The 26,793-nt window shown below is 33.9% G+C and overlaps 1 protein-coding gene across 2 annotated transcripts in view; it reads left to right on the top strand.

Annotated features, from left to right (window-relative positions):
* Madm (MLF1-adaptor molecule) overlaps window positions 1-26,793 on the top strand; it is a 144,006-nt gene that overhangs the window by 76,070 nt on the left and 41,143 nt on the right. For both annotated transcript variants that reach the window (XM_090372093.1, XM_090372092.1), the window contains 7 exons: window positions 6,058-6,249; window positions 6,688-6,728; window positions 12,259-12,353; window positions 22,757-22,849; window positions 23,530-23,585; window positions 23,728-23,829; window positions 24,107-24,239. In XM_090372093.1, coding sequence (XP_090228219.1) covers window positions 6,058-6,249; window positions 6,688-6,728; window positions 12,259-12,353; window positions 22,757-22,849; window positions 23,530-23,585; window positions 23,728-23,829; window positions 24,107-24,239 — 712 coding nt within the window. The remainder of the gene's footprint in view (window positions 1-6,057; window positions 6,250-6,687; window positions 6,729-12,258; window positions 12,354-22,756; window positions 22,850-23,529; window positions 23,586-23,727; window positions 23,830-24,106; window positions 24,240-26,793) is intronic.

The raw sequence follows: 26,793 nt of genomic DNA on the forward strand, positions 1-26,793 counted from the left end.
TTGCACTACCTCGTATAAGTAACGCTTCACTAAGAGAGAAGACTATTGTTACTTATTCTCGGCGGATACCACCACCCACACAGCACCGTTTCAAGGTTTATTGGCCTCTCCTATTTCATACCATGTTCAAGCTACATTTCAACTCCTCCTCATCAACAAACTCTTGGTCTAAGAAATGCACTGCTCGTGCAAGCAGTTCATACAACAAATTATGTGGAGGAAAGGTACACAAGAATGAGAGAGAAGACTTGCAGCTAACAAAGGACCTACAACCACTATGGAATTTCGCTCTTCTATAACAGATCCACCTTGGCATGTAAATTGCCTGAACAAAAGAGTTGACTCCCACACTCAGAAAGTAGAAAATAACTGAGTTTATTTAAATGTTGTTTGTGTGTGTAACATTGGATAGGCATACTGAAATCTTAATTATCTCTATTCAATATTAACTAAAACACAAATAGGAGGCCTTCTTACTAAGACTTAAACAAAGAATAACATCTCATCTTATACGAATAAACTGCTTAATATTTAATATATTAACTAATATATAAACCTTAATACATTCCCCAAATAAAGGTTCATAAGCTCTCCTTTTCTGCAAATCTGACATTGTCAGGTTTTAATTTCAGGATAGCAAAACTGCAAATAGTTCACTGAGTTATTCCTTTACAGAGAATTATTATTAGTAGTAGTAGTGTATATAGCATCAGCCGAAAGAAAGAAGTAAAAAATAAAAGCTATCCACCTTATCTGTCTCCATACATTCATGTGTAAATTCTACCTAAAATTTATTCAGCTTACCCATTTCCACAACACCAGATGGTAGTTTGTTCTAGCAACCAATTACTCTCTGGCTGAAAGCAAATTTTGCACATGTTATATAACCCTTCCACCCAATTTAAGTATGTCCCCTTGTATGTTGTCTGAGAAGAAAGAGTAATAATACTATCATCATTAAGTTCCATTTGTAGCAATTTCACTCAAACACTTCAATCTTGGTCTCCTCACAAGTGCCTAATTTCCAAGCACTGCAATTTGCAGAATCGAAGTCTTGGGGTAAGACTACCTCTTTCTTTGTGTTCTTGACTAATCTGGTTGCTCTTCTCTGCACCAGTTCCAATGGATCAGCATCTTTCTTAAAATGAGACTTCCAGATCTGTATGCCTTTCTCAAAATATGGTCTAACTATTGCCTTATTCAATGGGATGGTCACCTCTTTGTTCCCATTGTCAAAAGTTTCTTTATATCATTGAGAACCTCAGAATCACAGAAAATCGTGAGCATATTCTAACTCAGAGAACTTCATGTCAGGCTGTACAACCCTAGATCCCTCTCATTCTCCATCATGAGTGTGGTACCACTTAATTGGTATGTTATTCTGGGATTACTGCCACATGCAATACCTTGATTTAACATTGATAAAATTTTACCAATGTTAAATCTTAACTGCCACTTCTCAGTCTATCTGCCCAATTTTTCTAGATATTGCTCTAATATGTTTTGATTCCTCTCATTAATCACCTTCCAATCTTTGTATCATCTGTAGACTTAGCCAGTAAGCTTGATATGCTTTCATCAATATCATTATTAAATATTGTAAACAGTAAGGGCCCCACAGCACTGACCCTGAGGACCTCCGCTAATAACATTAGTCCAGGAAGAGCAGTGTCGATTACCAATCTTTATTTTATGCCACTCACTCGTTCATATATATTTATTCATAGCAGTAACTTTCCCCAAATGTCACTTCTCCAATTTGTACAAAGGGTACTAGGAAAGTTTTGCAATACAGCTTTGTTTATTTAATTTTTTCAAAGTAATTTCCTCTACATTCAATACACCTCTCCATCCTCCGAAACCAATCTTTAAACCAGTTCTGCCAAGTTTCACTAGGGAGTAAAGCACACTCGTTGTCCCAAGCCCGTAGAAGGTCCTCATCACTGGAAAACCGCCTCCCTTTTAGCTTCATTTTCACATGCGGGAACAGTGCAAAGTCGCAGGGAGCAAGGTCTGGACTGTAGGGAGGGTGCTCGAGAAGTTTCAGTCCTGTCGTGGTCAAATATTCGGTGCAGGCTTTGGCGCTGTGAGCTGCAGCATTATCGTGATGGAGAACCAGGTGTCCATTCTTGACTTTGGCCACAGGTTCTTCATAGATCCAATGACTTTAGGCAGGCATTGTTCAGTATACCACTTAGCTGTGACTGTCTTCTGCGTGTCCAAAACGACACGTTCCACAATTCCACTCGATTTGAAAAATACAGCTATCATTTTCTTCTTTACAGATCGGGATTTTCTGACAATTACGGGTGTGTCGTCATCATCAAAGACCCAAACTTTGTTTTGAGCCTTGGTCGGCAGATCGTAATAGTACAGCCAAGTCTCGTCACCTGTCACGATGTTGTTCACATACCGAGATTGTCCCTTATCAAACTTTTTTAACATCTCCCGGCACCAAGTCACACATCGTGTCATCTGCTCTTCAGTCAGTTGATGCGGCACCCAGAGAGAACAAAGTTTCTTCACGTGCAAATGATCTTGCAGAATCAAACGAATTGCTGGTGTATTTAGGCCCAAAGTATCCTCTATCTGTTGGTAGGTCACTCGCCTGTTTTCGTCAAGCATTTTCCTCACAGCAGTAACGTTTTCCTCCGTAACTGACGTTCGTGGCCTTCCCGGCCTCTCAGAATCCTCCAGAGTGAAATTTCCCCTTTGGAATTCTCTATACCACCTGAATATCATTGTACGATGTGGACAATCATCATCTAGTGCAAGAGTCATTTCTTCTAAGCACTGGTCTATGGTTAAACCACGCACGAAATTATACCGCAAAACTGTCCTTATCTCATTTCGTGACCACGATGCCATCGCAAGCACTTTACATTCTCACTACTAATGAATAACTGAGCCCATCGACTTGGCGCGGCGGCTACTATGCACGTATGAACATGTCTCAACATGCAGCAACAAGCAGCTTCCTGTGATTCATTGTTGCGTCATATTGCAAAACTTTCCTAGTACCCTTTGTACAGCATTCTTTGGTGTGGAACAGTGTCAAGAGCTCTACTAATATCTAAACATATAATCAAAATTACTGTGTACATCCAGTTCCTCTGTTACTGCATCATAGTACCTAATCAGATTCAGACAGGATCTCCCTTAACAAACCCATGTGTTGATTTCTGTATTAATTCCATTTTTGTTAAGTGAACTGGCAATACTTCTTTAACCACTGACTTCATTATTTACCCCAGAACAGAAGTCACACTTGCAGGGCTATAATTGTACACATTGCCCTCTGATATATAGGAACCTCTCATGAATCCAAGTATGCTCTCATAATTATGGCCAAGGGTTTGCTTGCCTATTTTGCTGCTTCTTTTAATATAACTGAATAGATCCCATTAACCCCAGATGCCTTATTTACTTTTAGCTTCAGTAATTTTTCTTTCACTTTCTTCAGTTATAACAAAGTCATTTAGTTCCCATTTATAACTTGGTGTGCTTCTGGTGTTCCTATCCCTAAAAACTTTTGCACATATTAATGTAGATGTAAAATGTTTGTCAGCAATCTGACAGTATCATCAGTAGTTATGCCATTCATATCTAGTTGGCCAATGTTGTTCATCCCTTTCATTCTAGTGTTAACGTAAGCAAAGAATTCTTTGCTACTTTTCTTTGCATTCTTAGCTGAAGACTTATCATAATTTGCCTTAGCTTGCCTAACTCCTTAGTGACCAGCAGCTTAGTTTGTATTACTCTAGAATTTCATACCCTACGTATTAATTTATCCCATGCATTTTTCTTCTCTGCCAGTAGTCTCCTCAGTTTATCTGACATTCGTTTAGGTCTAAATCTTGAACAGTATCTCACAAAACTTTCTAGTGACGACCGACAAACTGAATTAACATAAATTTAAAATAAATTTTTATTAAAATAAATAAATGATATCTACATAAAATACTGAAATGGAAAAGTGTTAAAATACAGTAAAATCAAATGTAGACAAAATTAATAAAAATATACAATAGCTTTCAGGACAAAGTGCCTCTTCATCAGCTTAGTCCCTTCGGCACTTTGCCCCTAAAGCTACTGTATATTTTATTAATTTTGTCTACATTTAATTTCATTTTAATGCTTTTATTATATTTTATATCCGTTTCAGTATTTTATGTAGATATCATTTAGTTATTTTAATAGAAATTTATTTTAAATTTATGTTAATTCAGTTTGTCGTTCGTCACTAGAAAGTTTTGTGATATGCAATCCAAAGTCTGTTTTCCAATGAACAGTATCTGTTAGTTAGTAGGAAAAGTTTAGCAGCTTCAATGATTACTTTCCTCAATGCCTCCCTTTAAACATTATCAATAGGTCCCATTGAAAGGAATTTTAAAAACTGTCTAAGACCACTGTAGTCACCTTTGTGAAAGCAAAATCCTTTCTCTTTACTCGTGACCATAGCGGAGCACTGTGACTGCCTAGTTCAAAGAAGTTCTTCACCTAGAAGCCTGCTGGGAAGGTAATGATGGCCTCTCTCTTTTTGGGACAAGGATGTGATTTTGTTTATTGACTACCTGTAAAAGGGTAAAACAATGACTGCTTATTGTACAGGTATCAGTAGGAAAAATAAGATGTTTACAAATGCTGGAACATTTGTTGTAGAAAATGTGTGGATTTGAAAAGCAAATATGTTGAATAAACTATGTATATAATTGAATTATCTTGTTTCTTTCTGTGATATGCCTTGAACACATCAGCACTCACTGCTATTTTACCAAATTATTAAAAAAAGTGACATTGCTCTAGTTATGAACAAGGTACTTTACTTTAAAAAATACATTGTGTGTTAATCAATAAAAAAAATTTGTTGGTGAAATTTATGTGCATTGTTATCAAAAACTTTCTGAAATCTAAGTACCCGCAAGTCCAAAATCTGGATTTTAAAAAATCTGCCGTATATCTGCTTTTTTCTGATAAAAATTACGAAATCTCCAGTTTTGTGAAAGTTGAGGTTGGTAGCTATGCAATGAAAATAAGTCAAATACCAGGAAACTGTAAATACTGATGGGAATCAGTTCCTCTCTGTATTTGATAAATTGGACAATGTCTGCATTGAGCTTTCAGCCTTCCAGGAGCATGGGGATCTTAAGAAACTGGTCAGAATGTTGGAGTCGACTGTTCTTAAATACAAAGCACTGGGCTCATCATGATGTTGGGTTGGGTGGGGAAGAATCATCTAGTGATGCTGGTTTCAGATGGCAGGAATACTGATGTGGCCAGTGAGCATCTTGATATGTCTCATCTCATTATTTTAAAATAAGAAAGCAATTCTTAAATATTTGTTGAAAGAGGCATGAGATTCAATGCTGTAAATTATACTGTGACTTTGTCACAGTACAATTCACAGCTATAGTGGTTGTGGAAATAAAGATCCAGATTCTTGAACATTGAAGGGTTGAATGGAGTAGATGCCCTGAAGATGGAATTCAGAAACAGCCTCTTTGTAACTTAGATATTGGGACTGATTAGGGCAACATTTTAATAATGTTATCCTTTTCTTACCATTAAACTAATTGCAGTAGCAAATCCTTGTATTAAGGTGTGTGTGTGTGTGTGTGTGTGTGTGTGTGTGTGTGTGTGTGTGTGTGTGTGTGTGTGTGTGTGTGTGTGTGTGTGTGTGTGTGTGTGTGTGTGTGTGTGTGCATGCGTGTGTGCAAAAGCAAATACTTTGATGTGAATAGACTTTCTTTTTTGCTGGAAGTTTTTGCTGATTATTTATGGAGTCTTCATTATTATTTAGTTATCTATTATTTTGTTACCTTTGTTAAAGAATATTCCAATGTAATGCTATATTCATAGGAGTGAATGCTTTTAGTGCCATATCATTTGTGTTTATGTCACTGGCTATGAAATTGAGGATTTGCTCTTAAATTTGTATAGATAACTTTATTTACTAGGTAAAATATTAAATACTATGTAGTACTTAAGTTATATCCAAATTGATAGAATAGCACTTTTCCTCCCCAAATGTTTAATTACTAGTGTTGTCAATTCTAGGAAAAGATCAGAGAGGTCTTTGACAGTTTAACTCAGTTGGAACATCCTAATATTGTGAAACTTCATAAGTATTGGATGGATAAAGATACAGATAAACCACGAGTGATATTTATTACTGAATACATGTCTAGTGGCTCTCTGAAACAATTTCTCAAGAAAACCAAGCGTAATGTTATTAAGCTTCCTGTACAGGTAAGAGTAGAAAAAATAAACTATACAGTTATTCATCCACCAAATGACTGGGTTAATAGCACTTCTGTAGGTGATTTGTTACAAATTTTGGACAGGTTTTATGTGTATACTGCACATAATTAAAAATTAGCTGGTTTTTTTTTTTTTTTTTTTTTTTGTGGGTGTAATTTTGGTATTGATTAATTTAAATCCTCATTATTCTTATATTCTTAATTGTAAAAAACATAGCCTTTGTAAAAATTAAAGTAAGGTGTGTGTGTGTGTGTGTGTGTGTGTGTGTGTGTGTGTGTGTGTGTGTGTGTGTGTGTGTGTGTGTGTGTGTGTGTGTGTGTGTGTGTGTGTGTGTGTGTGTGTGTGTGTGTGTTCTCAAATCAATGCATGTTAGTGTACCAGGAATATTGCTTGTTCCTGGATAACTATCACTGTTTATATTTCCAGGCTTGGAAACGATGGTGCACTCAGATCTTGTCAGCTCTCAGGTGAGACCCAATGCGAGTATGATGCTTTGTGCATAGGAAACTGCGCCATTGGAATTACTGCTTTATTTTTAATTATGTAAAGGAACTCTCTTGAGAAATCACACTTTAAAGAATGTCTTAGAAAAGAACATTACAAAACATATGGAAAATCAAGCTGTACAAAATCAAATTTTAGCAATATTTTTTATTGAAAACTATCATAAGCATGTTCCATTGCCACCTTAGGATGTAAACAGTTTTAAGTTTAAAGATGTTATAAAATTAGTCATACCATGCCTTTAAAAAATAAATACAAAAGCACATTAGTATTTATTGTCTTTTTTTTTATATATATATACTAAATTTATATTACTTTCATATCTGCGTTTCATAAAAATCATATATTTATCCTTTTCTGTATTATTTTGTATTAAAAATGTTTTGTAGTGATAATTTGTGCCATGTAACACTTCATTGATTGTGAAATATTGGACTGAAGAAAGTTATTGCTGCTATTAAATCGATATCAAGAGAAATGCAAGATGGTTAGTGTTGTTTTTAAAATTAAATAATTATATTTTTAAATAAAAAAAGAGTGCAGATGTCATTTGTAACAAGCAAGGAGCATGTTCTTTGCTTTTTCATCCTGTACTCTTTTGAAACTTTGAATAGTATTCCTCTGGAACATTGTTTTTAAATTACTGCTCCATTACAAAAGCTTGCACTTGACCAAATTCTGTCCTCACGTATTCAATAATTGAAGCTAACTCATTTTGAGGGAAGCCTTGCATATTATTATCCTAAATCATTATATTATCAGCATGCAGTCTGGTTATTATTTCAATGTTCCTGCATGAAATGCATGACAATGAGAGAAAATATGAATTATATTATGGAGATTGAGAGGGATCATAATCCTACAGCTTGTGCCTTTAAGGTTTTTTATTGAACACCAAAAACCATACAGCCATAAAATTGCGCATACAAAAAATTAGGATATACAGTGGATTCCGGTTATTTGGGCCACCGGTTAATCGGGGCAGCCGTTTATTTGGGGCAAATCTTAAAAAACAGAACCCAATTGAGAAAATAGCCAGGGTTTACTTCACTTAATTGGGACAACATGCCGTTTAATTGGGGCAGGAGACAGCAGCACTGGAGATCACCCTACAATTGTCTCCGACCATACCACATAATTCGGTCCGATTTCTGGAGGTCACAACCATAAAACAATAAAAACAATTAGCAGTCACTTGTTTATTGGGCTTTTTGCAATCTATCATAAACGGATAGTAAACTCGATCTTATTGAATTTGCGATAATACTGACAGCTGGAATTCTGTGGGTTATTATGGTAAAATATGTTTACACTTCCATGAAATCTTCAATCATATAAAAAAATTTATTTTCATAATCTTCTCTTCATTCCTATTTTTAAAGATTCGTAACTTGTTATTCTGTTCTCACTTGCACGTATCGTGTTACTTGAAATTTGTTTGTGCCGTGTTCTTTGTTATCGATTGCTTATCTTTTTACTGTTTTTAATTTTAATCCCCACCCACAAATGTCAGTGAACAGAAATGTCAACTAGTTAGTATGTACATATTACAGTACGTATTAATTCGTGTTCTTTGTTATCGATTGCTTATCTTTTTACTGTTTTTAATTTTAATCCCCACCCACAAATGTCAGTGAACAGAAATGTCAACTAGTTAGTATGTACATATTACAGTACGTATTAATTCCAATTTTCATGTATCATTTAATTTTTTAATTGTAAGATAATAAAGGGTACATTTGGGCTTAATATATCTTTACTTTTATAGCGTGTGGATAATATTCCTCCTATTTTCGCTAATTAGAATTGCTGTTTAATAGAACTAAAATTCAATTCACAAACGTGATCACAATGAACAGCACTTACTACACATCGTATAGTGAACGGTACTTTACTTAGGTGACTCCATCTTACCGTGATTTGATTGTATAGTGAACCAATTGTAACGCGGGGGTTCATTGTATTTTTAACTTTTTTTTACGTGAAACTTTGGATAATTGGGGCAGCCGCTTAATCGGGCCAAAATGCACTAGTCCCGATGTGTCCCAATTAACCGGAATCGACTGTATATACATATCAAGTTAATCATTCCATTAAGCCTTCTTGTAACTATACAAGAAGGCTTGTGTTTGGTTCGATTAGTTTAAAATTCATTACAAGATTCATTATTCAAATTCATTGTTTGCAAGTAGAATTATGAAGTCATACATTTTCAGTAGTTTTAAATTTTATTTCTATAAAACAACTATGCAACCATAGTTATTTAAAGAGCTTATAAAAAAATAGACTGTAATAAATGTTCAGTGTTAAGGCATATTAAAATGTAAATAAAAGTTTAGTACCTCCCCCAACCCTGCAGGGACCCACCTAGTAAAAAAAATAATAATAATAATCAAAGAGTCTGTTCCAATAGTTCTTTTAATCATGCCTAAAGACTCCATTTTGATAAAACAGGTCAATGGTATCCTGCAGAAGATGAGAAGTATTAAAATAATGATGATAGAGATGGTACTAATAAAATTGTAGTCTAACAATAGATGCCTGGGACAATTAAAATTAATAGTAGCAAGCAAGTGTGGTGAATCTGTTTCACTGATTATTAATAAAATCCAAGTCTGTAATATTTCTGCAAGTCTAACATAAATAAACTGCAATATGAACATCATTCACTTCACACCTTGTCATTATAGTGCAATCCCTTCTTAAAAAATATAAATAAATTGTGTAGTGCAGTCATTCCATCTTTCTGTCAAAAGTATTTTGCAGTCCATTCCTGGCTTGTTTCATTGGATTCTCAATCTGGCATTCCAAACTTAAAAATTAAAATAAAAGAGATAAATTTAAAAAAGATATATATACAGAGAAAGAGACATTTTAATAAAAATACATTTGTATAAGTTCCATTGCATGTATGCATAAATTATATAAATAATATATAAAGATTTATTTATTTGCCAAATAAATCTCTACCAGTAAAATTAGATTGGTTGATCTACAATCCCCTCATACCACAGCAGTGGCATATTCAGGTATCGTAAGGGGGCATGGTGACCAGGCTTTTGAGTTTTGTTTTTTTTTAGAATGCCTCCTGCATTCTTTTTCTTTAATTTGAAATTTTTGGTTAAGGGGGCATATGCCCACCCCTTAATACATCCCTGTACCATAGTGTGTCTGTTTGTCTAGAAAATTCTATATGATAATAGCTGGCTTTTAAGGAAGACCAGATTATCAAACTTAGGTGCATTTCTTGCATGTACTACTAATTTCTTACATTAAATTTTTTTTTTTTTTAATGAATTTCAATATTGAGAAATTACACGGTATTTAGACCAGGCTCCTCTCAGTGGACTTATTTTTACCATATTTTATGATTCTGGAAAGTTCATGTTCAACTATAGGAAGGTGTGAAAGATAGAACTGTGATGGAACTCTTCTGGTGAAGGGAGGAAAACTACTGATATTTTCACTGTTGTGAAACATATGAAAGAGTAGTCTTGAGTGATGGGAGGGTAATTGAGTAACTTTTTTTTAAACTTAATTAATTAATTAATTTATTTATTTTTATTTTTTTTATTATTATTATTTTTTTTTTTTTTTTTTTGTTATTTTCTATCAATATAGATGACATTGTGGATGCTGAAGTTCACAATTCCTTGGCCTAGTCATGTTGTCATCAGTATGATCAGGCCAACAACGTGAAACCGTGAATTGACATCAGATTGTAATTTTTTTTTTTTTTTTTCTTATTTTTTATAGAAATTTTATGGTTACTAAAGAAACAGCTTTATTACTATATTACTGATGGGAGTATTACTATGTTATTCTGTTGTTACCAAGTTAGCCATTATGAAAGACTTTTTTTTTCTTTTCTTTTTTTTTTTTTTTTTTTTTTTTGCATAATTTGCTTAGTTTTTATTTAAATACTTACCTGCTATTGCATTTTACATTTTGGGACGTGTCCTGATTTAATTTTATCAAAAAATGCAGATATTCTTTATATGAATCATATAAAACAAAATTGTTTCTTATTTCTGTTCATTCAGTTTCATACTGATTTAAACCTCTATAATGAGTAATAGTTAATTATGCTCAATATTCAGTTGCTAAACAGTCTCAATAATTCAATTCAGTTAAAGTTGTTGCTTGTCATTTGTAATTCAGTGAAAAATGTACAAAAAAAAACATTGGGGAATTATTCTTCAGTTATCTGCTATTTTCAGTATGGCTCGTTTTTTTTTTTTTTTTTTTTTTTTTTTTATATATAACATTGACCAATTTAACATAACTATCTAACAGTCTTTTAATTTGCAGTAGAATGCTGAATCCTTGTGGAAACCAAAAATTTACTTCTCAAATATACTATTCTCAAAATTTTCAAAAATTAATAGTAATAAACTTCAGAAACAAAGATGGATAAGCTAAGTAATTATATATTTCTAAAGATGTAACTTCCCAGTTTCAGTTTGTGTCCTTTAAATTTAGTTTTAACTTTAGTATTGATTAAAAATGTCATTACAGAGATAGATTCAGTATTTTAAGGATGACCAATAGGAGACTGTTGGTTTTTTATTGTCAGTAACATTGATGGGGTAGTGGTGGCATCAGCACCAGGGCTCTTAGGCTATAGTTTAGGTAATAGTTGCTTGCATGTATTGTATTATCTGTAAATTGTGTGTATGTTTAAAAAGGTTGGTTTGTCTGTGTTTCATATTGAAAGAATGGAATTGAATTTTCTTGGGATATCAGTATTCTTTTAACTAAGCTATGTAACATTGCAGTCACCAGGAGGAGACTGATATAAGTTCAAAGAATTAAAATTAAAGAAATAGAATAAGTAGTAGAGATAGCAGAAAATTGTTATTATCAGTGCTAATATACAAATTTCTGAGGAAGTAATGTTTGTTAAAAATATACTCAAGCATATTTTAATATTCTTATTTGGATAGTGTCTCTTATGAATAAAACAAATTAAACATAATAAATAATAGTATATTATGTAATATATCTAATAGTAATTTAAACATTAAATGATTAGCATCTGATTTATTTTAGACAAGTGTAGGAAAAAAGAAAAGAATTGAACATGAATTCATGGTTCTTCATAAAAGTTTTTATTTAGTTTTATTTATCTGAGAGTTCCTCTATAGGTTATTGTTAATAATAAAAAATAATAATAATCTACATTTTCAGACATTTTTAAAGTCTTGAATTTCCAAGAAAGTTGCTTTGCATTTTTTTATTTTTAATATTCTGATATCAAAGCTGTTTATGCTTAGTTTAATAATTATCACTGTCTCCCCCCGCCCCCAAATTGAAGCCAGATTGATTATTCACAGTGTTGAAATGAGCTTAAATAATATCTTCAATCTTAAATTTTTGCAGTTTTTCCTTTGGAGTAGTACCCTTTTATAATTTAAAATTTTATTGATTCAAATTTAGGTTTAGTTAATAAAATTTCTTTGTTTTTAACAAATATATTGTAATTTCTCATAGCTACTTACATTCCTGTTCTCCAGCAATCATTCATGGTAATTTGACCTGTGATTCAATTTTCATTCAGCATAATGGACTGATTAAAATTGGATCAGGTATGTTCTGTTTTTTTTTTTTTTTTTTAATTTTATTTGTTTTTTTTTTGTTTCAACTGTTATGAATTTAAGTTATTTGAATATTTAGTACTTTTCAGTATTAACATTAAAAATTCAATTTATATAAAGAGTATTATAATATTACATTATATTTTATCCAGTAATAGCCTCACAGCCTCATTTTGCACATAAATGATCAAAATTGCTACGTGGCATATTGAACTCATTGTGGAGGTGCTTTACAAGTTTCATTACACTGCTATAGATAGAAAGCATTGTTACAATGCCAAATCCATCTTTTTTACTCAATTTAATCCCTTCTTGTCTCACTGTTATGCTAGCATTGGTACAATAGAGTACCTTCTTTGTCTTTTTTGCAAAAATACCATTTTTCTTCCATCTTTTTCTTTTTGCAAGAAAATACTAAAACTGCAATTAAATTGAAATTTTAAAAAAAATTTGAGAATTTTTTCTTAATTTCATTAAAGAATGTTTCTATAATTTCTGTTTAAAAAAAAGAAACAAACTTTATTCGCAGATTTCAATTTGCAATGTTAATGCATGCAATTAAATTCATTCAAAACTACCCACCTCTTCAACACCAGATGGTAGTTTATTCCAACAATCACTCCCTTCCGAAAAGCAGACTTTTTCATTTCCTACAGCCAGAGCCGGTGCAAGGGTTTCATATGTCCTAGGCGAGACTTAAACTTTTTGCTCCAGTTGTATTCTGTACCAACCATCCACCTACCAAAACATCTATCCATCACCCTGCCTACAAAGAAGCTTACCTATTCCCACCCATTCATCTGTAATATTTATCTGCTTGCTGTATATTATTATGATTTATTCTATGATGTAATAATAGCAATACGGTGCATGAATACGACATGGAACATTATCATAAAATATACTTTTATCATACTCCATTCCTCCTCTTCTGCCCTCTCTTCCCCTGGTCATCAAATTCATTGGAATGGAAGAAGTTATAATGTTTATTATGCTGAAAGAAATAGCTAATAGGGATCACAACAACAAAAGAACTAGAATTTTTTAAAAGAAATTTAATAAGACAATTAGTGAATTTTACTTACAAAATACTGTAATTATTTTCCTCAACAATTTACTTTCCTTACCTTTGCCTCCGGAAACTTTTTCACAAGTTCTTTTAAATCCATGTTATGCACCATTTGTTCTTTAATAGAAATTGTAGCTAGCCCATGGAGTCAGTCTGTGCTCATTGTTGATCGTAGATAAGTTTTGATGAGTTTAAGTTTAAAAAAACTCCGCTTGCAACGGTAACTGGCACAGTTAGAAGAATTCTAAGAGCAATTACAATATTAGGCACAAAGTCTTCTAATTTATTGGAAAAAAATGAATTCAGTAACATATTTTTGAGAACCCCCATGCTGTAATTTTCCCAGCACAAACTTTCAACTTGTCTGTCAAAAAAAAAATTATATTTTGTTGAAATGTGCCGCTAGGACCTTTGTGCCCTAGTGCCTAATGGATGGGCTGGCTGTGCCTACCTACAGTTATCCTTTTTCAATTTAAGTTTATGCTTCCTTGTGTCCAAGAAAGGGTAAGACTATACCATCATCATCATTAGCATTAGTAATGGCATATGATACAAGAAAGCAAGCTTATATGGCATCAGCCAAAAAGAAAAAAAAAAAAAAACCTTCCCATTTCACTAATCCTTGAGGATGTCACAGACATTCTCTCAGATATGCCAGACAAGCTGTACTGGCTATCTGGGAGTCTAAAACGCTGATGGAACTGATATTTGGGTGACATTCAAGTCAAGTAGACCCAATTTTGGCGAAGTTCGGACGGTCTGTAACAGCCAAATCCTCTGCTTGCACTTTCATTGGTGGTGGGACTGTTGGTAATCCTGGGTATAACCTCCATGCACAAGCACAATGTGGGTGACCATCCAGGTATTAACCAATGTAATCAAGGTGTGGTGCCCACACTACATGGAGGAATTCTGCCTGTCTATGTTACTAGGCAATACTAGGTGGTAGATGACTCTCATCAACCGTTGAAATACCACCACTTTGCTTATTGGAGGCTTGAAGTGGTGGAACCCATGTTTAGTCTCCAGAGCTAAGTTCCAGTCAACCCTTCCCCATCTCTTCCATCATGCATTATGACTGATGACTTTTGAGGTTATGATGGGCATCATGGCAAGATCCAATCTTCCTTACATTTCGAGGGTACGGCTCTAAAACTGTGTTCGCAGGCCACCTGCTATTACACCTTACCGAACCTATTGGTAACTCTTTAGGAGGCTTCCGGATCAGATAGTGTATAATCTTGCTACCTCTACTCTGCCAGATAGTAACTGGAGGGAGTCCGAGTAGTGTGTATGCATGGGGCATTGTCGAAGCCATGCAATGTCAAGGATCTGAGTATATTCTTACCATGTGTACGCCATAACCAAAAATTTCATTACTTCATACAACATCCCCCCCCCACTACTTTTTATTACTATTGAAGCCACCATGAATTGTCAAACTAATAGAGTAAGCTTATCTGCAGAAAGATCTAAACCTCCCAAGCACTTCCTAATTCATTTAACAAATATATGTGGTCTCAATTCTAATCTCAACGATGTCCATTTCCACTTGCAGTCTGCCAAACCTCATTTACTTTTTCTGACAGAATCTCAGTTATCGGTTAATTCAACTACTGTTCATCTTAGTTGCCCAAATTATTTACTGTATGATTCCTTTCGCCTCAAAGGTGGTACTTGTGCATATGTCTGTTCCGATATTCCCTGTCAGAGAATTGGTAATTTGAAATCTCTCTTCGATCTTCTCTGGCTTAAAATCTCTCTACCTCACTGTGTCAAATTCATATGTTGTCTCTACCATTCTCCCAACTCCACTAATCACTTGGAGCTCTTTGACTTCCTCTCTTTGCAACTTGACTTTCTCCAGTCCAACTTTCCTAACAGTGAGGTAATTTTCCTTGATGATTTTAATGTTCACAACTCTAGCTGGCTTCTGTTTGCTAGTCACACTGACCCAGCTGGTAGAGATTCTGAGGTCGCAATTACTAATGACCTTGCACAGATTGTTCATTTACCTACAAGAATACCGGACAATCCTAACCATACAGCCAACATGCTTGATCTTTTTCTCACAAGCAACCCTTCAAAAGTGCATGGCCGAAGTGAGTGGTCCTTTAGGTACCTCAGATCACAACTTGGTGATTGTCTCTTTTCCAATCGAGCCTTTATCTCATGGCTATTCCCAACCTCGTATTGTTTAGCCTTACAAGAATGCAAAATGGGATGATCTGCGAGATTTCTTTTCTTCTTTTCCTTGGTCGGATTACTGTTTCAAAACTTCTAATGTCAACTTTTGCTCAGATCGTGTCAGTGAAATTATTCTTGTAGGAATGGAATCCTTTATTCCTCACTCCACTCTAAAATCTCGTCCTTTATCTAAACCTTGGTTTTTCAATAAATGTGCTAAGGCTGTTCAAGAGAAGAATGTTGCATATCGTAATTGGCTTGTTTCATTTTCTGCCTACACCAAAGCTTGCAACAATTGTAAAGCAATCATTAATCAGTCCAAACTAGATTTTGAACAGGCTAAGAGTAGAAAACTTGCTTCTTGCTCTAATGGTAGCCGAGAATTCTGGTCTCTTGCCAAAGCTATTGGCCGCAACTTTTGCCCATATGTGCTCCCACCTCTGTCCAAACCAGATGGTTCTGTTGTTACTTCAGCCAAGGATAAAGCTGACCTGCTAGCATCCCATTTCTCTCCCAACTCATGTATTAATGATCTTGGTAAAACACCTCCCACCATTCCCAGCATGTTCCATTCAATGCCTCCTGTGGTCTTCTGCCAAAAGGAGGTCAGAAGAATTTTGACGAATCTCGATGCTAAGAAAGCTCCGGGTCCTGATGGTATTTCTCCACTTGTTCTCAAAACCTGTGCTCCTGAACTTACTCCTGTTCTTTGCTGCCTTTTTTCACTTTCTTATTCCAAAAGTGTTTTTCCTTCTACTTAGAAATTTGCTCATAGTCAGCCAGTTCCTAAAAAAGGGTGACAAGTCCCTCCCATCCCATATCATCCCATTGCAATTACTTCTACTCTTTTTAAAGTAATGGAGAAATCAATTAAACTACCTAGAAACCTTCCGTCTGATCAACGATCGCCAGTATGGATTCCGTCAGTGTCGATCCACTGGTGATATTCTGGCTTATGTTACCCATTTATGGACTAATTCAATGGAAAGGTTCGGTGAAACACAAGCAGTTGCTCTTGACTTTTCGAAGGCTTTCGATCATGTTTGGCATAAAGGTCTTCTAAACAAGCTTCCATCTTATTGTTTGCCAACTGTTTTTTGTAATCGATTATCCAGTTTTCTCTTTGATCGCTCACTAAGGATGATGGTAGATGGCTCTTTGTCTTCTAACTTCTCCATTATTGCTGGTGTCCCCCAAGGTTCAGTTCTTTCACCCACTCTTTTCCTCTTGTATATTAATCACCTTCCATTGATTGTAAATCCTATCCATAGTTTTGCCGATGATAGCACATTGCATTCCACTTTCCATTTTGAAAAACCTTGCCCTGTTCAATCAACTTCAACTTCTCGAATATCCACTACCAATTCCTTAAATGCCTAACTCCAGGTAATTCTTCAGCGGGGCAAAGACAACTTAGTTGATTTCAATCCTTCTAAAACTCAGTCTTGTATTATATCTTGCAAAAGAGGATTCTTCTGCTCCTATACTTAACTTAAGAGGGCAGTTAGGTTAATTAATGACTCCTCTCTAACAGAGTCTCTCCACTCTCTGTCTCATAGACGTACTGTTTCTGCTACATGCCTTTTCTATAGATACTTCTATGGGCACTGTTCTTCTGAATTGGCTTGTATAATTTCCATTCTCTCTTTCAAAACAATCCTAACTCGTGCCGCCACCAGCCAACATCTATTTACTGTCCAATTTAAAACTCACACAACCAACTTTTCTTCTTCCTCATTTATTCATTCAGCTTCTCTTTTCTTGAACAACCTTCCTTCATACGTATTTCCTGAAAATTATAGTCTACGGAAATTCAAGTCTAATGTCAACAAATGTCTTTCATCTTTTCAACCCATGCATAGTACCAAGTACTATAGGTTCTAAAAAAAAAAAGAAAGAAAAAGTACCTATACGTAACAATGATCCTTGAGAATGAAAAAAAAAAAAAAATAGTATGGAAAACATATTTATTTAAAAAAGGTTGTTTAGGCATGTGTAATGCACTTTCATCATTTCTGTTACCCAGGTAGTATGAATGCATAATTTATTCACATCTCATATTGTGAACCTTCAGAACGAGTGGCCAAGATATTGCACTGCTTTGAATAAGTAACTTCACCAGACTAATGTTACTTATTCTCGGCTGATACTACCACCCAGATGGCACCATTTTGAAGCTTGTTGGCTTACTCTACTCATTGGTGGGTGGGCAGGTACCCTGTTGTTGCAATAGCAACAACCGGTTATGAAGTATAACACCACAGTATGAGAGATGCTTGATGTTGCGCATGGTTTAATCTTAAACTATTTCGTGCATCTGATTATATCTCGCATTACCCATGCATAAACAACCTTTACATGATATACTGTAAGATAGTAAAGTAATTATAAGGAATTGTGGGAGTTTTCTTTGGAAATTCTTTACTTTTTATTTAATTTTAGTTTATTTTATTGTTTATTATTAGTTATATTTTGTAGTTTACAATAATATACCTATGTAAATCTAAGCAGATGCCATTATGGAATTATTAGTGCGAACCCCCAGGGGTTTGCAAACCACCGGTTGGGAACCGCTGATTTAACTGGAGTCTAATTGACAATTTTCTAACTTTATTCTCACTGAATGCCAACATTTCATGTTTAGAAGGTTTAATATCTTTGTTGTCCTCTAACTCCTTCTCTCAGCATCAATATTGTCACTAGTTCTTAAATTTGAATTTTTTTTTTTTTTTTTTAAACTGTCCAAAATGTTTTTGTCATTCGAATACTCAGCTACTGTGACCATGTAAACAGAGATAGGGAAAATTTACAGAAAAAAAACACTTCTGCTAAACAACGTGATTATTTGTTGGGGTAAAAGTAAATTGCTCTCTCCTAATTCTCAAACGGGGCGTTTATAGTTGATTCACAGCGGTGTCCAACCTGTGGTCATGCGGAAAGTGAATTAAAACAGCAGTAACGCACAAATTTTTCTTGAATCACTCAGTGCAGCCCCTAAAAGAAATCTAACTTTGAATATGGCCCCTGGGAAAAGGTTGGACACCACTGCAGTAGAAGGCGGACAGGGCCCATTGGGAATACCCCTTGATCTGCTCACTGTTGACCAGCACGACTTCTCCATATGTGGGACAGGTGGTCAGATAGGTTTTACCAGGTACCCCTAAGTTGTAGAATGGTTAATCCCTTTAACCCTCTCAATTCTTGCTTGCTTCTTTGCAGCAGCACTATTGCCTGAAGGCCAAAAGTGCAAACAGGGCATACCCAGTTAAGTCTCTACTAAGACGTTCATTACATTAAAATTTTCTTCGCTCAACAGAAACTATTTTAAATGTAATTTCCAGGGGGAATTAAAAAAAAAAAATTTGCTATAAAAGGAGCTCGTTAAACAGAAGTCCGACTGAGTAATTTAGAATCCTAAAAATGGTTATAAAGTGTTATATAGAACACATATGTTAACAATAGACAGCTAAAAATGCAGATTTAGTTAAATAACTAAATTTAATTAATGCAAAATGCAAATTTAGTTAAATTTTTGGCATGTATGATTATGAAAAGAGAATTTTTCCCTTGAAATTTTTTTGGTGGTATCTAATGCATATCAAGGAAATATTGACATATTCAGTAACAGTACAAATTTGAGAAAACAATCCGTTACTCATATCGTATTTTTATTATTTTTTTCTTCTTCGTTTGCACACAAGATGAGATGCATGCCAAGTTGCTTCAACACGTTTTTGAAGTTTATAACGCAGCTATAAACAGAAATATATTTTTAAAATTTTGAAGATCAAATATATATCCAGTATCCAATATTGTTGCCTACAATTACGGTAAAACAATAATGCAAAGTATTGTTAGAACGTAAAACTGCAAAGTATTGTTAGAAAGTAAAAATGCAAAATATTATTCCCTAAAACAATTACAGTAAATCAAAGTTTTTTTTTTTTTTTTTCATCATCAAATGCACACTGTGTTATCAGTTTTATGCCAGGTTCTTTTTACCGTTTCCACTGTGGCTTTCAATAGATGAATTTTCTTGATATTTTATTAGTAGATACAATACATATTAAAGAAAGGAAATGTGATATTTTTGTTTTTCAAAAAGAATTTTTTGCAATTCTTTCCGTTACTTTCTTATGCCAAGAAACAGTTGCGTACATATATATTTTTTCTTCCTGTCGGCTACATCACTCACCTTGGTGATGTTGAATTACGTCACCTTGGTCCGTCACCTATGATGGACTTAGCTTGAAAGTCAATTATGGCTCCGTGTAATTTATTCGTTCTAGCCAACGGCGCTGCAATCACACAGGAAATTCAAACGTATGGAGTGATGCATTGTGTAATCGAAGGGATTGGCCGCTTGTTTTTTGTGGGTATAATCACAAAAATGCATATATGATCGTGTATTTTTGCTGTTTTCGAGTTAATTAATAGTTTTTGCTGAACTTTAAAGGTAGGAAATCAAAGAAAAATATTCTGTTTATGTATATTGAGAGTTTCAATTTTGTAAATTGAGTAGAAATTTTAGAAATAATTAGTTTCTATCACGAGGACAACTTTCAAGTTAGGCTTAAAAAATGCCAGCCGCAACTGGGGTTAAGCTTATTTGAATAGTAGGTAAACATGTGAAAAAAACTTATGGAATATTACAAATTTCGAAGTGTGCTATATCCAAATATCACAAGCCACTATTACTGAAGGTGCCAGTATGCCGTACCATTGCGTACTATCCCAAAAAAAAGCGCTGCACCATTAATTCCAATAGCCAATAGAATTGTGCCAGGTTTTCTAGCCTAGATCCAGGGTGCTTGTGTAGTGGAATCCTGGGGTGACCTTTGCTCTCCTACTCTGGACATCAGGTTTTGGTTTGTAGGCTGGTTCTGGTGGTCTGGTAGGGGTTGTATGTGGGCTACTTTTCCTGACTATGACTTGCTTAATTACTTTCCCTGGTCCCTTATTTCTTCTTCTATTTTCTTACTAAAAAGATGAAAATATTGCTGGTTGAACTCTACTCTCTGTTTTCTCTTGATTGCTGAGGCTTCAAACATTTTTTTGAGAAAGGCTTCTTTGAATTTTCTTCTGTTGTATTGCCTATCTGTAGAAAGGATTTTCATGTTCTTGAAATCCCAATAGTCACCACATTGGAAGGCATGGAGGACTGTGTCAGACTTTAGAACTGTACCATATTGTAGATCTTTATTATGCTCTTTGATTCTGCATTGTAAACATCTGTATGACTCACCTATATATGTGCCCCCCACATCTACAGTCTTATTTTATAGATAGGACCTCTGGGATTGTTGGACTGTTGTTTTTTCAAGATCTGCTTTGATGGAGGCTGAACTTTTGAAAAAGGTGGAGATACCAAATTTCTTGGCTTCTTTAGCTATTTTAGTGCCAACAGATGGTATGTACAGTGTGCATATGGAGGCTCTTCTGTACCTGCTGGGTTGGGATTGTGTGATGTCTTGGAGGTGTCTTTTATGGCTTTGTTGATACCGTGTATGGGAAATCTGATCCTCATGGCAAGCCTGGTTATTGTTTGTAGCTCTTGTTGTAGATTATCTTTATTGCAAATTCTGTAAGCTCTTAGGATGAAAGACTTTAGAATGTCAATTTTTGTAGAGAAAGGATGGCAGCATTTGTAGTTTAATATGATGCCAGTATCAGTGGGCTTCCTGTAAACTTTCATATGTAGGTCTGTTGGTTTTCTTGTGAACAGAATGTCCAGGAAAGGAAGGTTGCCACTGTTTTATATTTCCATTTTGAATTTGAAACCCATTGATACTGGTATCATATTAAGATGGTGGCACCTCTTGCCTGTATGCTCATCAGGTTTCTGGGAGCATCGACAAGAGGACCCTGTCAGTATAGTATGTAAGAATTTAATTTAATCTCTTTGTATTTATCTAATCTAATATCTGGTTTTTATTGTTAACAATATCCAAACTTAGAATTGTTTATTTGTGATTTGTAATTGTAAAATCATAATATTGGTAATTGTAAATCATAATATTCATAATTGTAATATTGGTAATGTATTCAAATTTGTAACTCCTTTCTATTTTTGTTCCCCCAACACATGGTCTGATGATGGGTATCGGTAAGATACCTGAAACGTTACCTTAATATATAGTAGTTTAGGCGAATAGCTCAATAAACTATATTATCAGTTACACGTGGTGTAAGAGTGGTATTGATCTATACTTTACACTCAAGAGAAAATCACTTTGCGGTGTAATTATTGCCAGAATGAACTTCAGTTCATTGCCACTGCACCTGAAATACAAAAATTTTTGAGGCTGTTACACCATCAAACTTCCATCAAGTCACACAACTTATGTTTAAATCTGTTCCATTTTATGGTATTAAAAAAACATATCAAATTTGTTTATTGCTTGTACATGTATAGCATTGTTTCATAAAGAATCTAAACAGGGTAAAATTTGTTCTATCTCATCATTTATTCTCTGGTTGACAAAATATTAATCACAAGTTCCAAATTCAAGCTACCAGCATTTTTAAGTTACTTACCTATTTTTTTTAAAACTTTCTTTTGTAAATTATTTTTAGTTCATTTTAATTTTTGTATTTAACTCTTCATCACATTTTCACCTTCACTCAAAGAAGCAAGTTACATATAATTAAATAAAATCTTTGCTGATTTTAAATATTTTATGTGTTTTGAATTTCACCTCTGTGCAGTTTTTAGAATCTATTTATTGTTAATAGAATATGCAAATCATACATTTTGCAGGTGTTTTCTCCTCGACTTCTCTTATATCACCACTAAAAAAAAACCAAAGGATTGCTTTTTTGCTTTGTTTGGTCTTTTGGTGTTTTTATGATGATATAATATCAAGGTTACAGCCCTGAAAAAGTAGAGAAGAAAACATTGATACATATAATTTGTAGACTCTGAACAACAATTAGATTCTAAAACATATTTAGATCAAAGCTAGCATCTACAAACATATCATTCAAATGTTACATTAAACAGTTTGATTAAAATGAAGTTCATCTTTGAAATAATTTGAAAATTTTCTTTTATAACTTAATCAGTTGAGACTGATAAACAGCAAAGCTGTTATAGTCACTTTCATTTAATAGCATTTCGTAATTATGTTCTTTACAGTTGCACCTGATGCCATACATCACCATGTGAAAACATGCAGAGAGGATATTGTAAATGTTCACTTCATTGCACCAGAATATGGCTCAAAAACATGTAAGTATCATTTCATCCTTGTTATAAGCTTATTTTAAGGACTGCTGTGTAAAGTCACTTAATATAACTTATTTTAAATTAAATTATTAAAATTATAATTATTATTAAAATATTGATAATTTGAATTTATTAAATAACTTAAATTATTAAAATTATAATTAAAATATGCTTTCCATTATTCTCTTGTATAACATTCTAGTTTTTATTAATTTACTAAAATTAAACTTAAATATAAAACAGTGCTGCATGATTAATTTGATTTTATTTAAACTTACTTTCATTATCTTACACCAAAGTTTATTTAAACTCAACAGTTTACACTCAGGGTTATTTAAAGTAATTTATTTTTACATTTAAATTTTGCTCTAAACTATATTTTAAAAGATTAAACAAAATTGAGTTATCTTGCCAAAGAATAAAGCTTAAATTTTTAAATTTATTGTAATAAGGATACCAGTAAAATATAAATATAGGTGTGCTGTTTAAAGAAAAAAACTAATTGAACACTTTAGCATTGAATCAAATATTACACGAAATAATTTTACACATTAGTTTTGATGACAGCACGTCCAGCTAGCTTCATATTCAACATTAACAGAGCACTTTGATAAGCAGAAGTTTACCTGCTTGCCAAGCAAAAAGTATATCACTTATGATAATCCTTCCTCATGAATTTGCAGTTTCCATGGTAACGCCTGCAGTTGACATTTACTCGTTTGGCATGTGTGCTTTGGAGGTAAGTGTGCCCCAGCAATCAGCAGGTATAGTATTTTTTTTTCACAGAGGTATAGTAGCACATGTTATAAGGGCTAGATTGTTTGTTGTTGTTTCTTCCTCTGTCCTGTAGATAGCAGCCAGTATCTTTTATTTCTCTATAGATGGCAGCATTGGAAATTGCAGGTAATGGTGAAACTGGCAGTCAAATTACTGATGAAGTAGTAAACAAGACAATTGAATCATTAGAGAATCCACTTCAAAAGGTGAGATTCTCTGACATCTTTCTTAAAGTATGGTATAAGTTATTATAAGATTAAAATTAATATTAATTAAATTGTTAGTCTTGAAAGAGGTTTAATTCCAGGCAATATAATGCAGTGAAGTTTGACAGTGGTCAGCATTACATAGAAAAGATATAGTTTGAGGTAAGCGTATTACTTGCCTGAAATCAAGATAAAAGGTTTCTCACATACAGATTGTAAGTTTAGAGAGCTACTGTGAAACATACATAACATCTAATGTAATGACATTTTTTCATAGGATTTCATTAGGAAATGCTTGAAGAAAAATCCCTCTGAAAGGCCAACAGCAAGGGAATTACTCTTTCATCCGGTTATATTTGAAGTTCACAGTTTAAAACTGTTAACAGCTCATGTTATAGTGAGCACTGCATGTGAGTTGTATTTTCATAATGCTTCTTATGAATATTATATTTACTTATTATATAATAAATACAATTGGTCTTTTGTATAAAGTTAGCTAGAAAAAATTAAGCACTATGCTGCTTAATTTTTTCTGTTTCTGCCTGCTTTAATTCAGGCAGAAACAAATTTTATTTATTTATTTATTTTTTTTTGGCAATTGAAATTAACTGTATTCTATTAGAATAATTGTTGATATTTGGCTTGAATTTCTGTAGATTAAAATTAAAGCCAAAAAACAACAATTACACATCCATTCCCTCTAAAAGTTTGTTCAGTTCCTCCTCGAATTTATTTAAGTTATCAGCTTCCACAATGACAGATGAAAGTTTGTTCCAGCAACTGTTTTTCCTCAATTTGAATTTATGCCCCCCCTCAAGTTCGTAATCTGAGCAAATGGAAGAATCCCATCAGAATTCAGCATGTTCAATCCATTCAAGGCCTTATACACCTCAATCAGATCACCTTGCAGGTACCTAGTCTCCAACTGCTGCATTTTGCAGAACTTAAGCCTTTCTTGGTGAGAGGACCCCTTCGTTCCCCTCACCAATCTTGTTACCCTTCTCTGTACACACTCAAACAGTTCTACATCCTTCCTAAAATGAGGCCTCCAGACCTGTATGCAGTACTCAAGGCAATGGCCTGACCATTGCCACAATGGGATAATTACCTCCTTTTCCCTACTAGCAAAATTCCTGTATATCATTGACAATACCCCATGACCTGCTCTGGCAGCCTGTCTGCATTGCTCAGAAAACTTCATATCTGACTGAACAATTTTACTCCCAGATCGTTTTTATTTTCTACCACCTTAAAGAGTCTTGAGGGTAATTGTACTAGCTCTCGATATAACAGGCACAGCTCAACTACTAATTGGGCTATAAATTCCAAGTTTGTGATTGCAGAGGAGCTGTGTGCTCTTCAGAGTATGACAGATACTAAAACACCAGAAAATATATTATGAAAGTGTCTTAAAGTTTAAGGAACCTTAATCTGAGCTGGGATAAATTAAAAAGTGTGACAACTGGTGGTGCAAGAAATATGGTAGAAGAAAAATCTGGAGTAGTTGCAAGAATTAGTGAAAGTTAATGGTACCATTCCTATGCAGTTTCATTGTATCATTCACCAACAAGCTTTATGCAGAAAAATTTTAAAATTTGAAGATGTGATGAATGTTGTTGTTGTTTCTAGCATTAATTCCATCAGATGTTATGGACTAATTCACAGGTAATTTTGAAATTTTCTCTCTGAGATAAATGCAGAATATGAAGATGTGCTGTACCATTGAAGTTAGGTGTACCATTGTAACCACTGAAGTTAGGTGGCTTAGTAGAGGAAATGTCCTTAAATGGTATTTTTTCTCTTCATCATGAAATTAACATATTTCTAACAGAAAAAAGAGGAACTCAAAAGAAATTTTCTGACTCAGAATGGATTTGGGCTTTGGCTTTCTTAACTGATATCATGGAGCATCTGAATAATTTAAATTTAAGATTACAAGGCTAAGGAAAGTTTTTATCAGATATGTTCACCGAGGTAAAAGCATTTGAAGGGAAACTGAATATTTTGGTGAAACAATTTTGTGAATGTTATTTTGTGCATTTCTCATGCTGTAAAGAACTGCAATCTAATGGAGAAACGGTTTCTCAGTCTTCTCTAGAAAGATACATAGATTCAGAGATTTCCATATGTGCAAAGGAAATAAGAATGTTACAGAATCCATATGATGTATCACCAGAGGATGATACATCATATGGAATGTTCTCCACTTTCAGAAGTACATATATTTGTGAGTCAACGTTTTCTAAAATGAAAATGATCAAATCTAAATACAGGACTTGAATTTCTGATGAACATTTACACAAAATCTTAAGGTTATGTGTAACAAGCATTGAAAAACATTGAAAAAACATAGATATTGAGAAACTTATAAATAAATTGCAGCCTCAAGTGTCTCATTGAACATATGTAAAAAAAAATGTAATTTGTATTTGTAATAAGAAATGTAATTTTATGACATGGAAGAAGAATAAGTTATTTAAAAATATGTACATCATGAATTTATTTTGTTGTGTGTGTCATTGACTAATTGTTATTTATCTTTCAAGCAATATATTCATTCTTCACAGTTAATTATAGATGGACACAATTTGTTCATCTTTAGGTTATCATTACTGTATGTGAGTAATTTTTAGTGGCTGCTCTGCATTCTATTCTAAAGCTCAGAAAACAAATACATAGATTTGTTTTTAGTAAGATCTGCGAAGACATGCTAGAAGTGGTTTTTGTTGCGGCCCTCATGAACTTTCAGATTGCAAAATGTGGCCCATTGAAAGCAAAAGGTTGGGGACCTCTGTATTAGATAATGATATTACAGTACCAAGAAACGTAAGCAAGTAACATCAGTTAGAGTGAAGTATTTCCCTGAAAGGTTTTGTCAAGGAGTAAAGTACTATAACAACAACAATACACTTACTGCTTTGCAGTTTAGAACTGTGCAGCATTAAGTATCACATTAAAGCACAT

Source organism: Mastigoproctus giganteus, chromosome 4 (genome assembly GCF_048544385.1).
Source record: "Mastigoproctus giganteus isolate SK-2022 chromosome 4, ASM4854438v1, whole genome shotgun sequence".
Classification (NCBI taxonomy): domain Eukaryota; kingdom Metazoa; phylum Arthropoda; class Arachnida; order Uropygi; family Thelyphonidae; genus Mastigoproctus; species Mastigoproctus giganteus.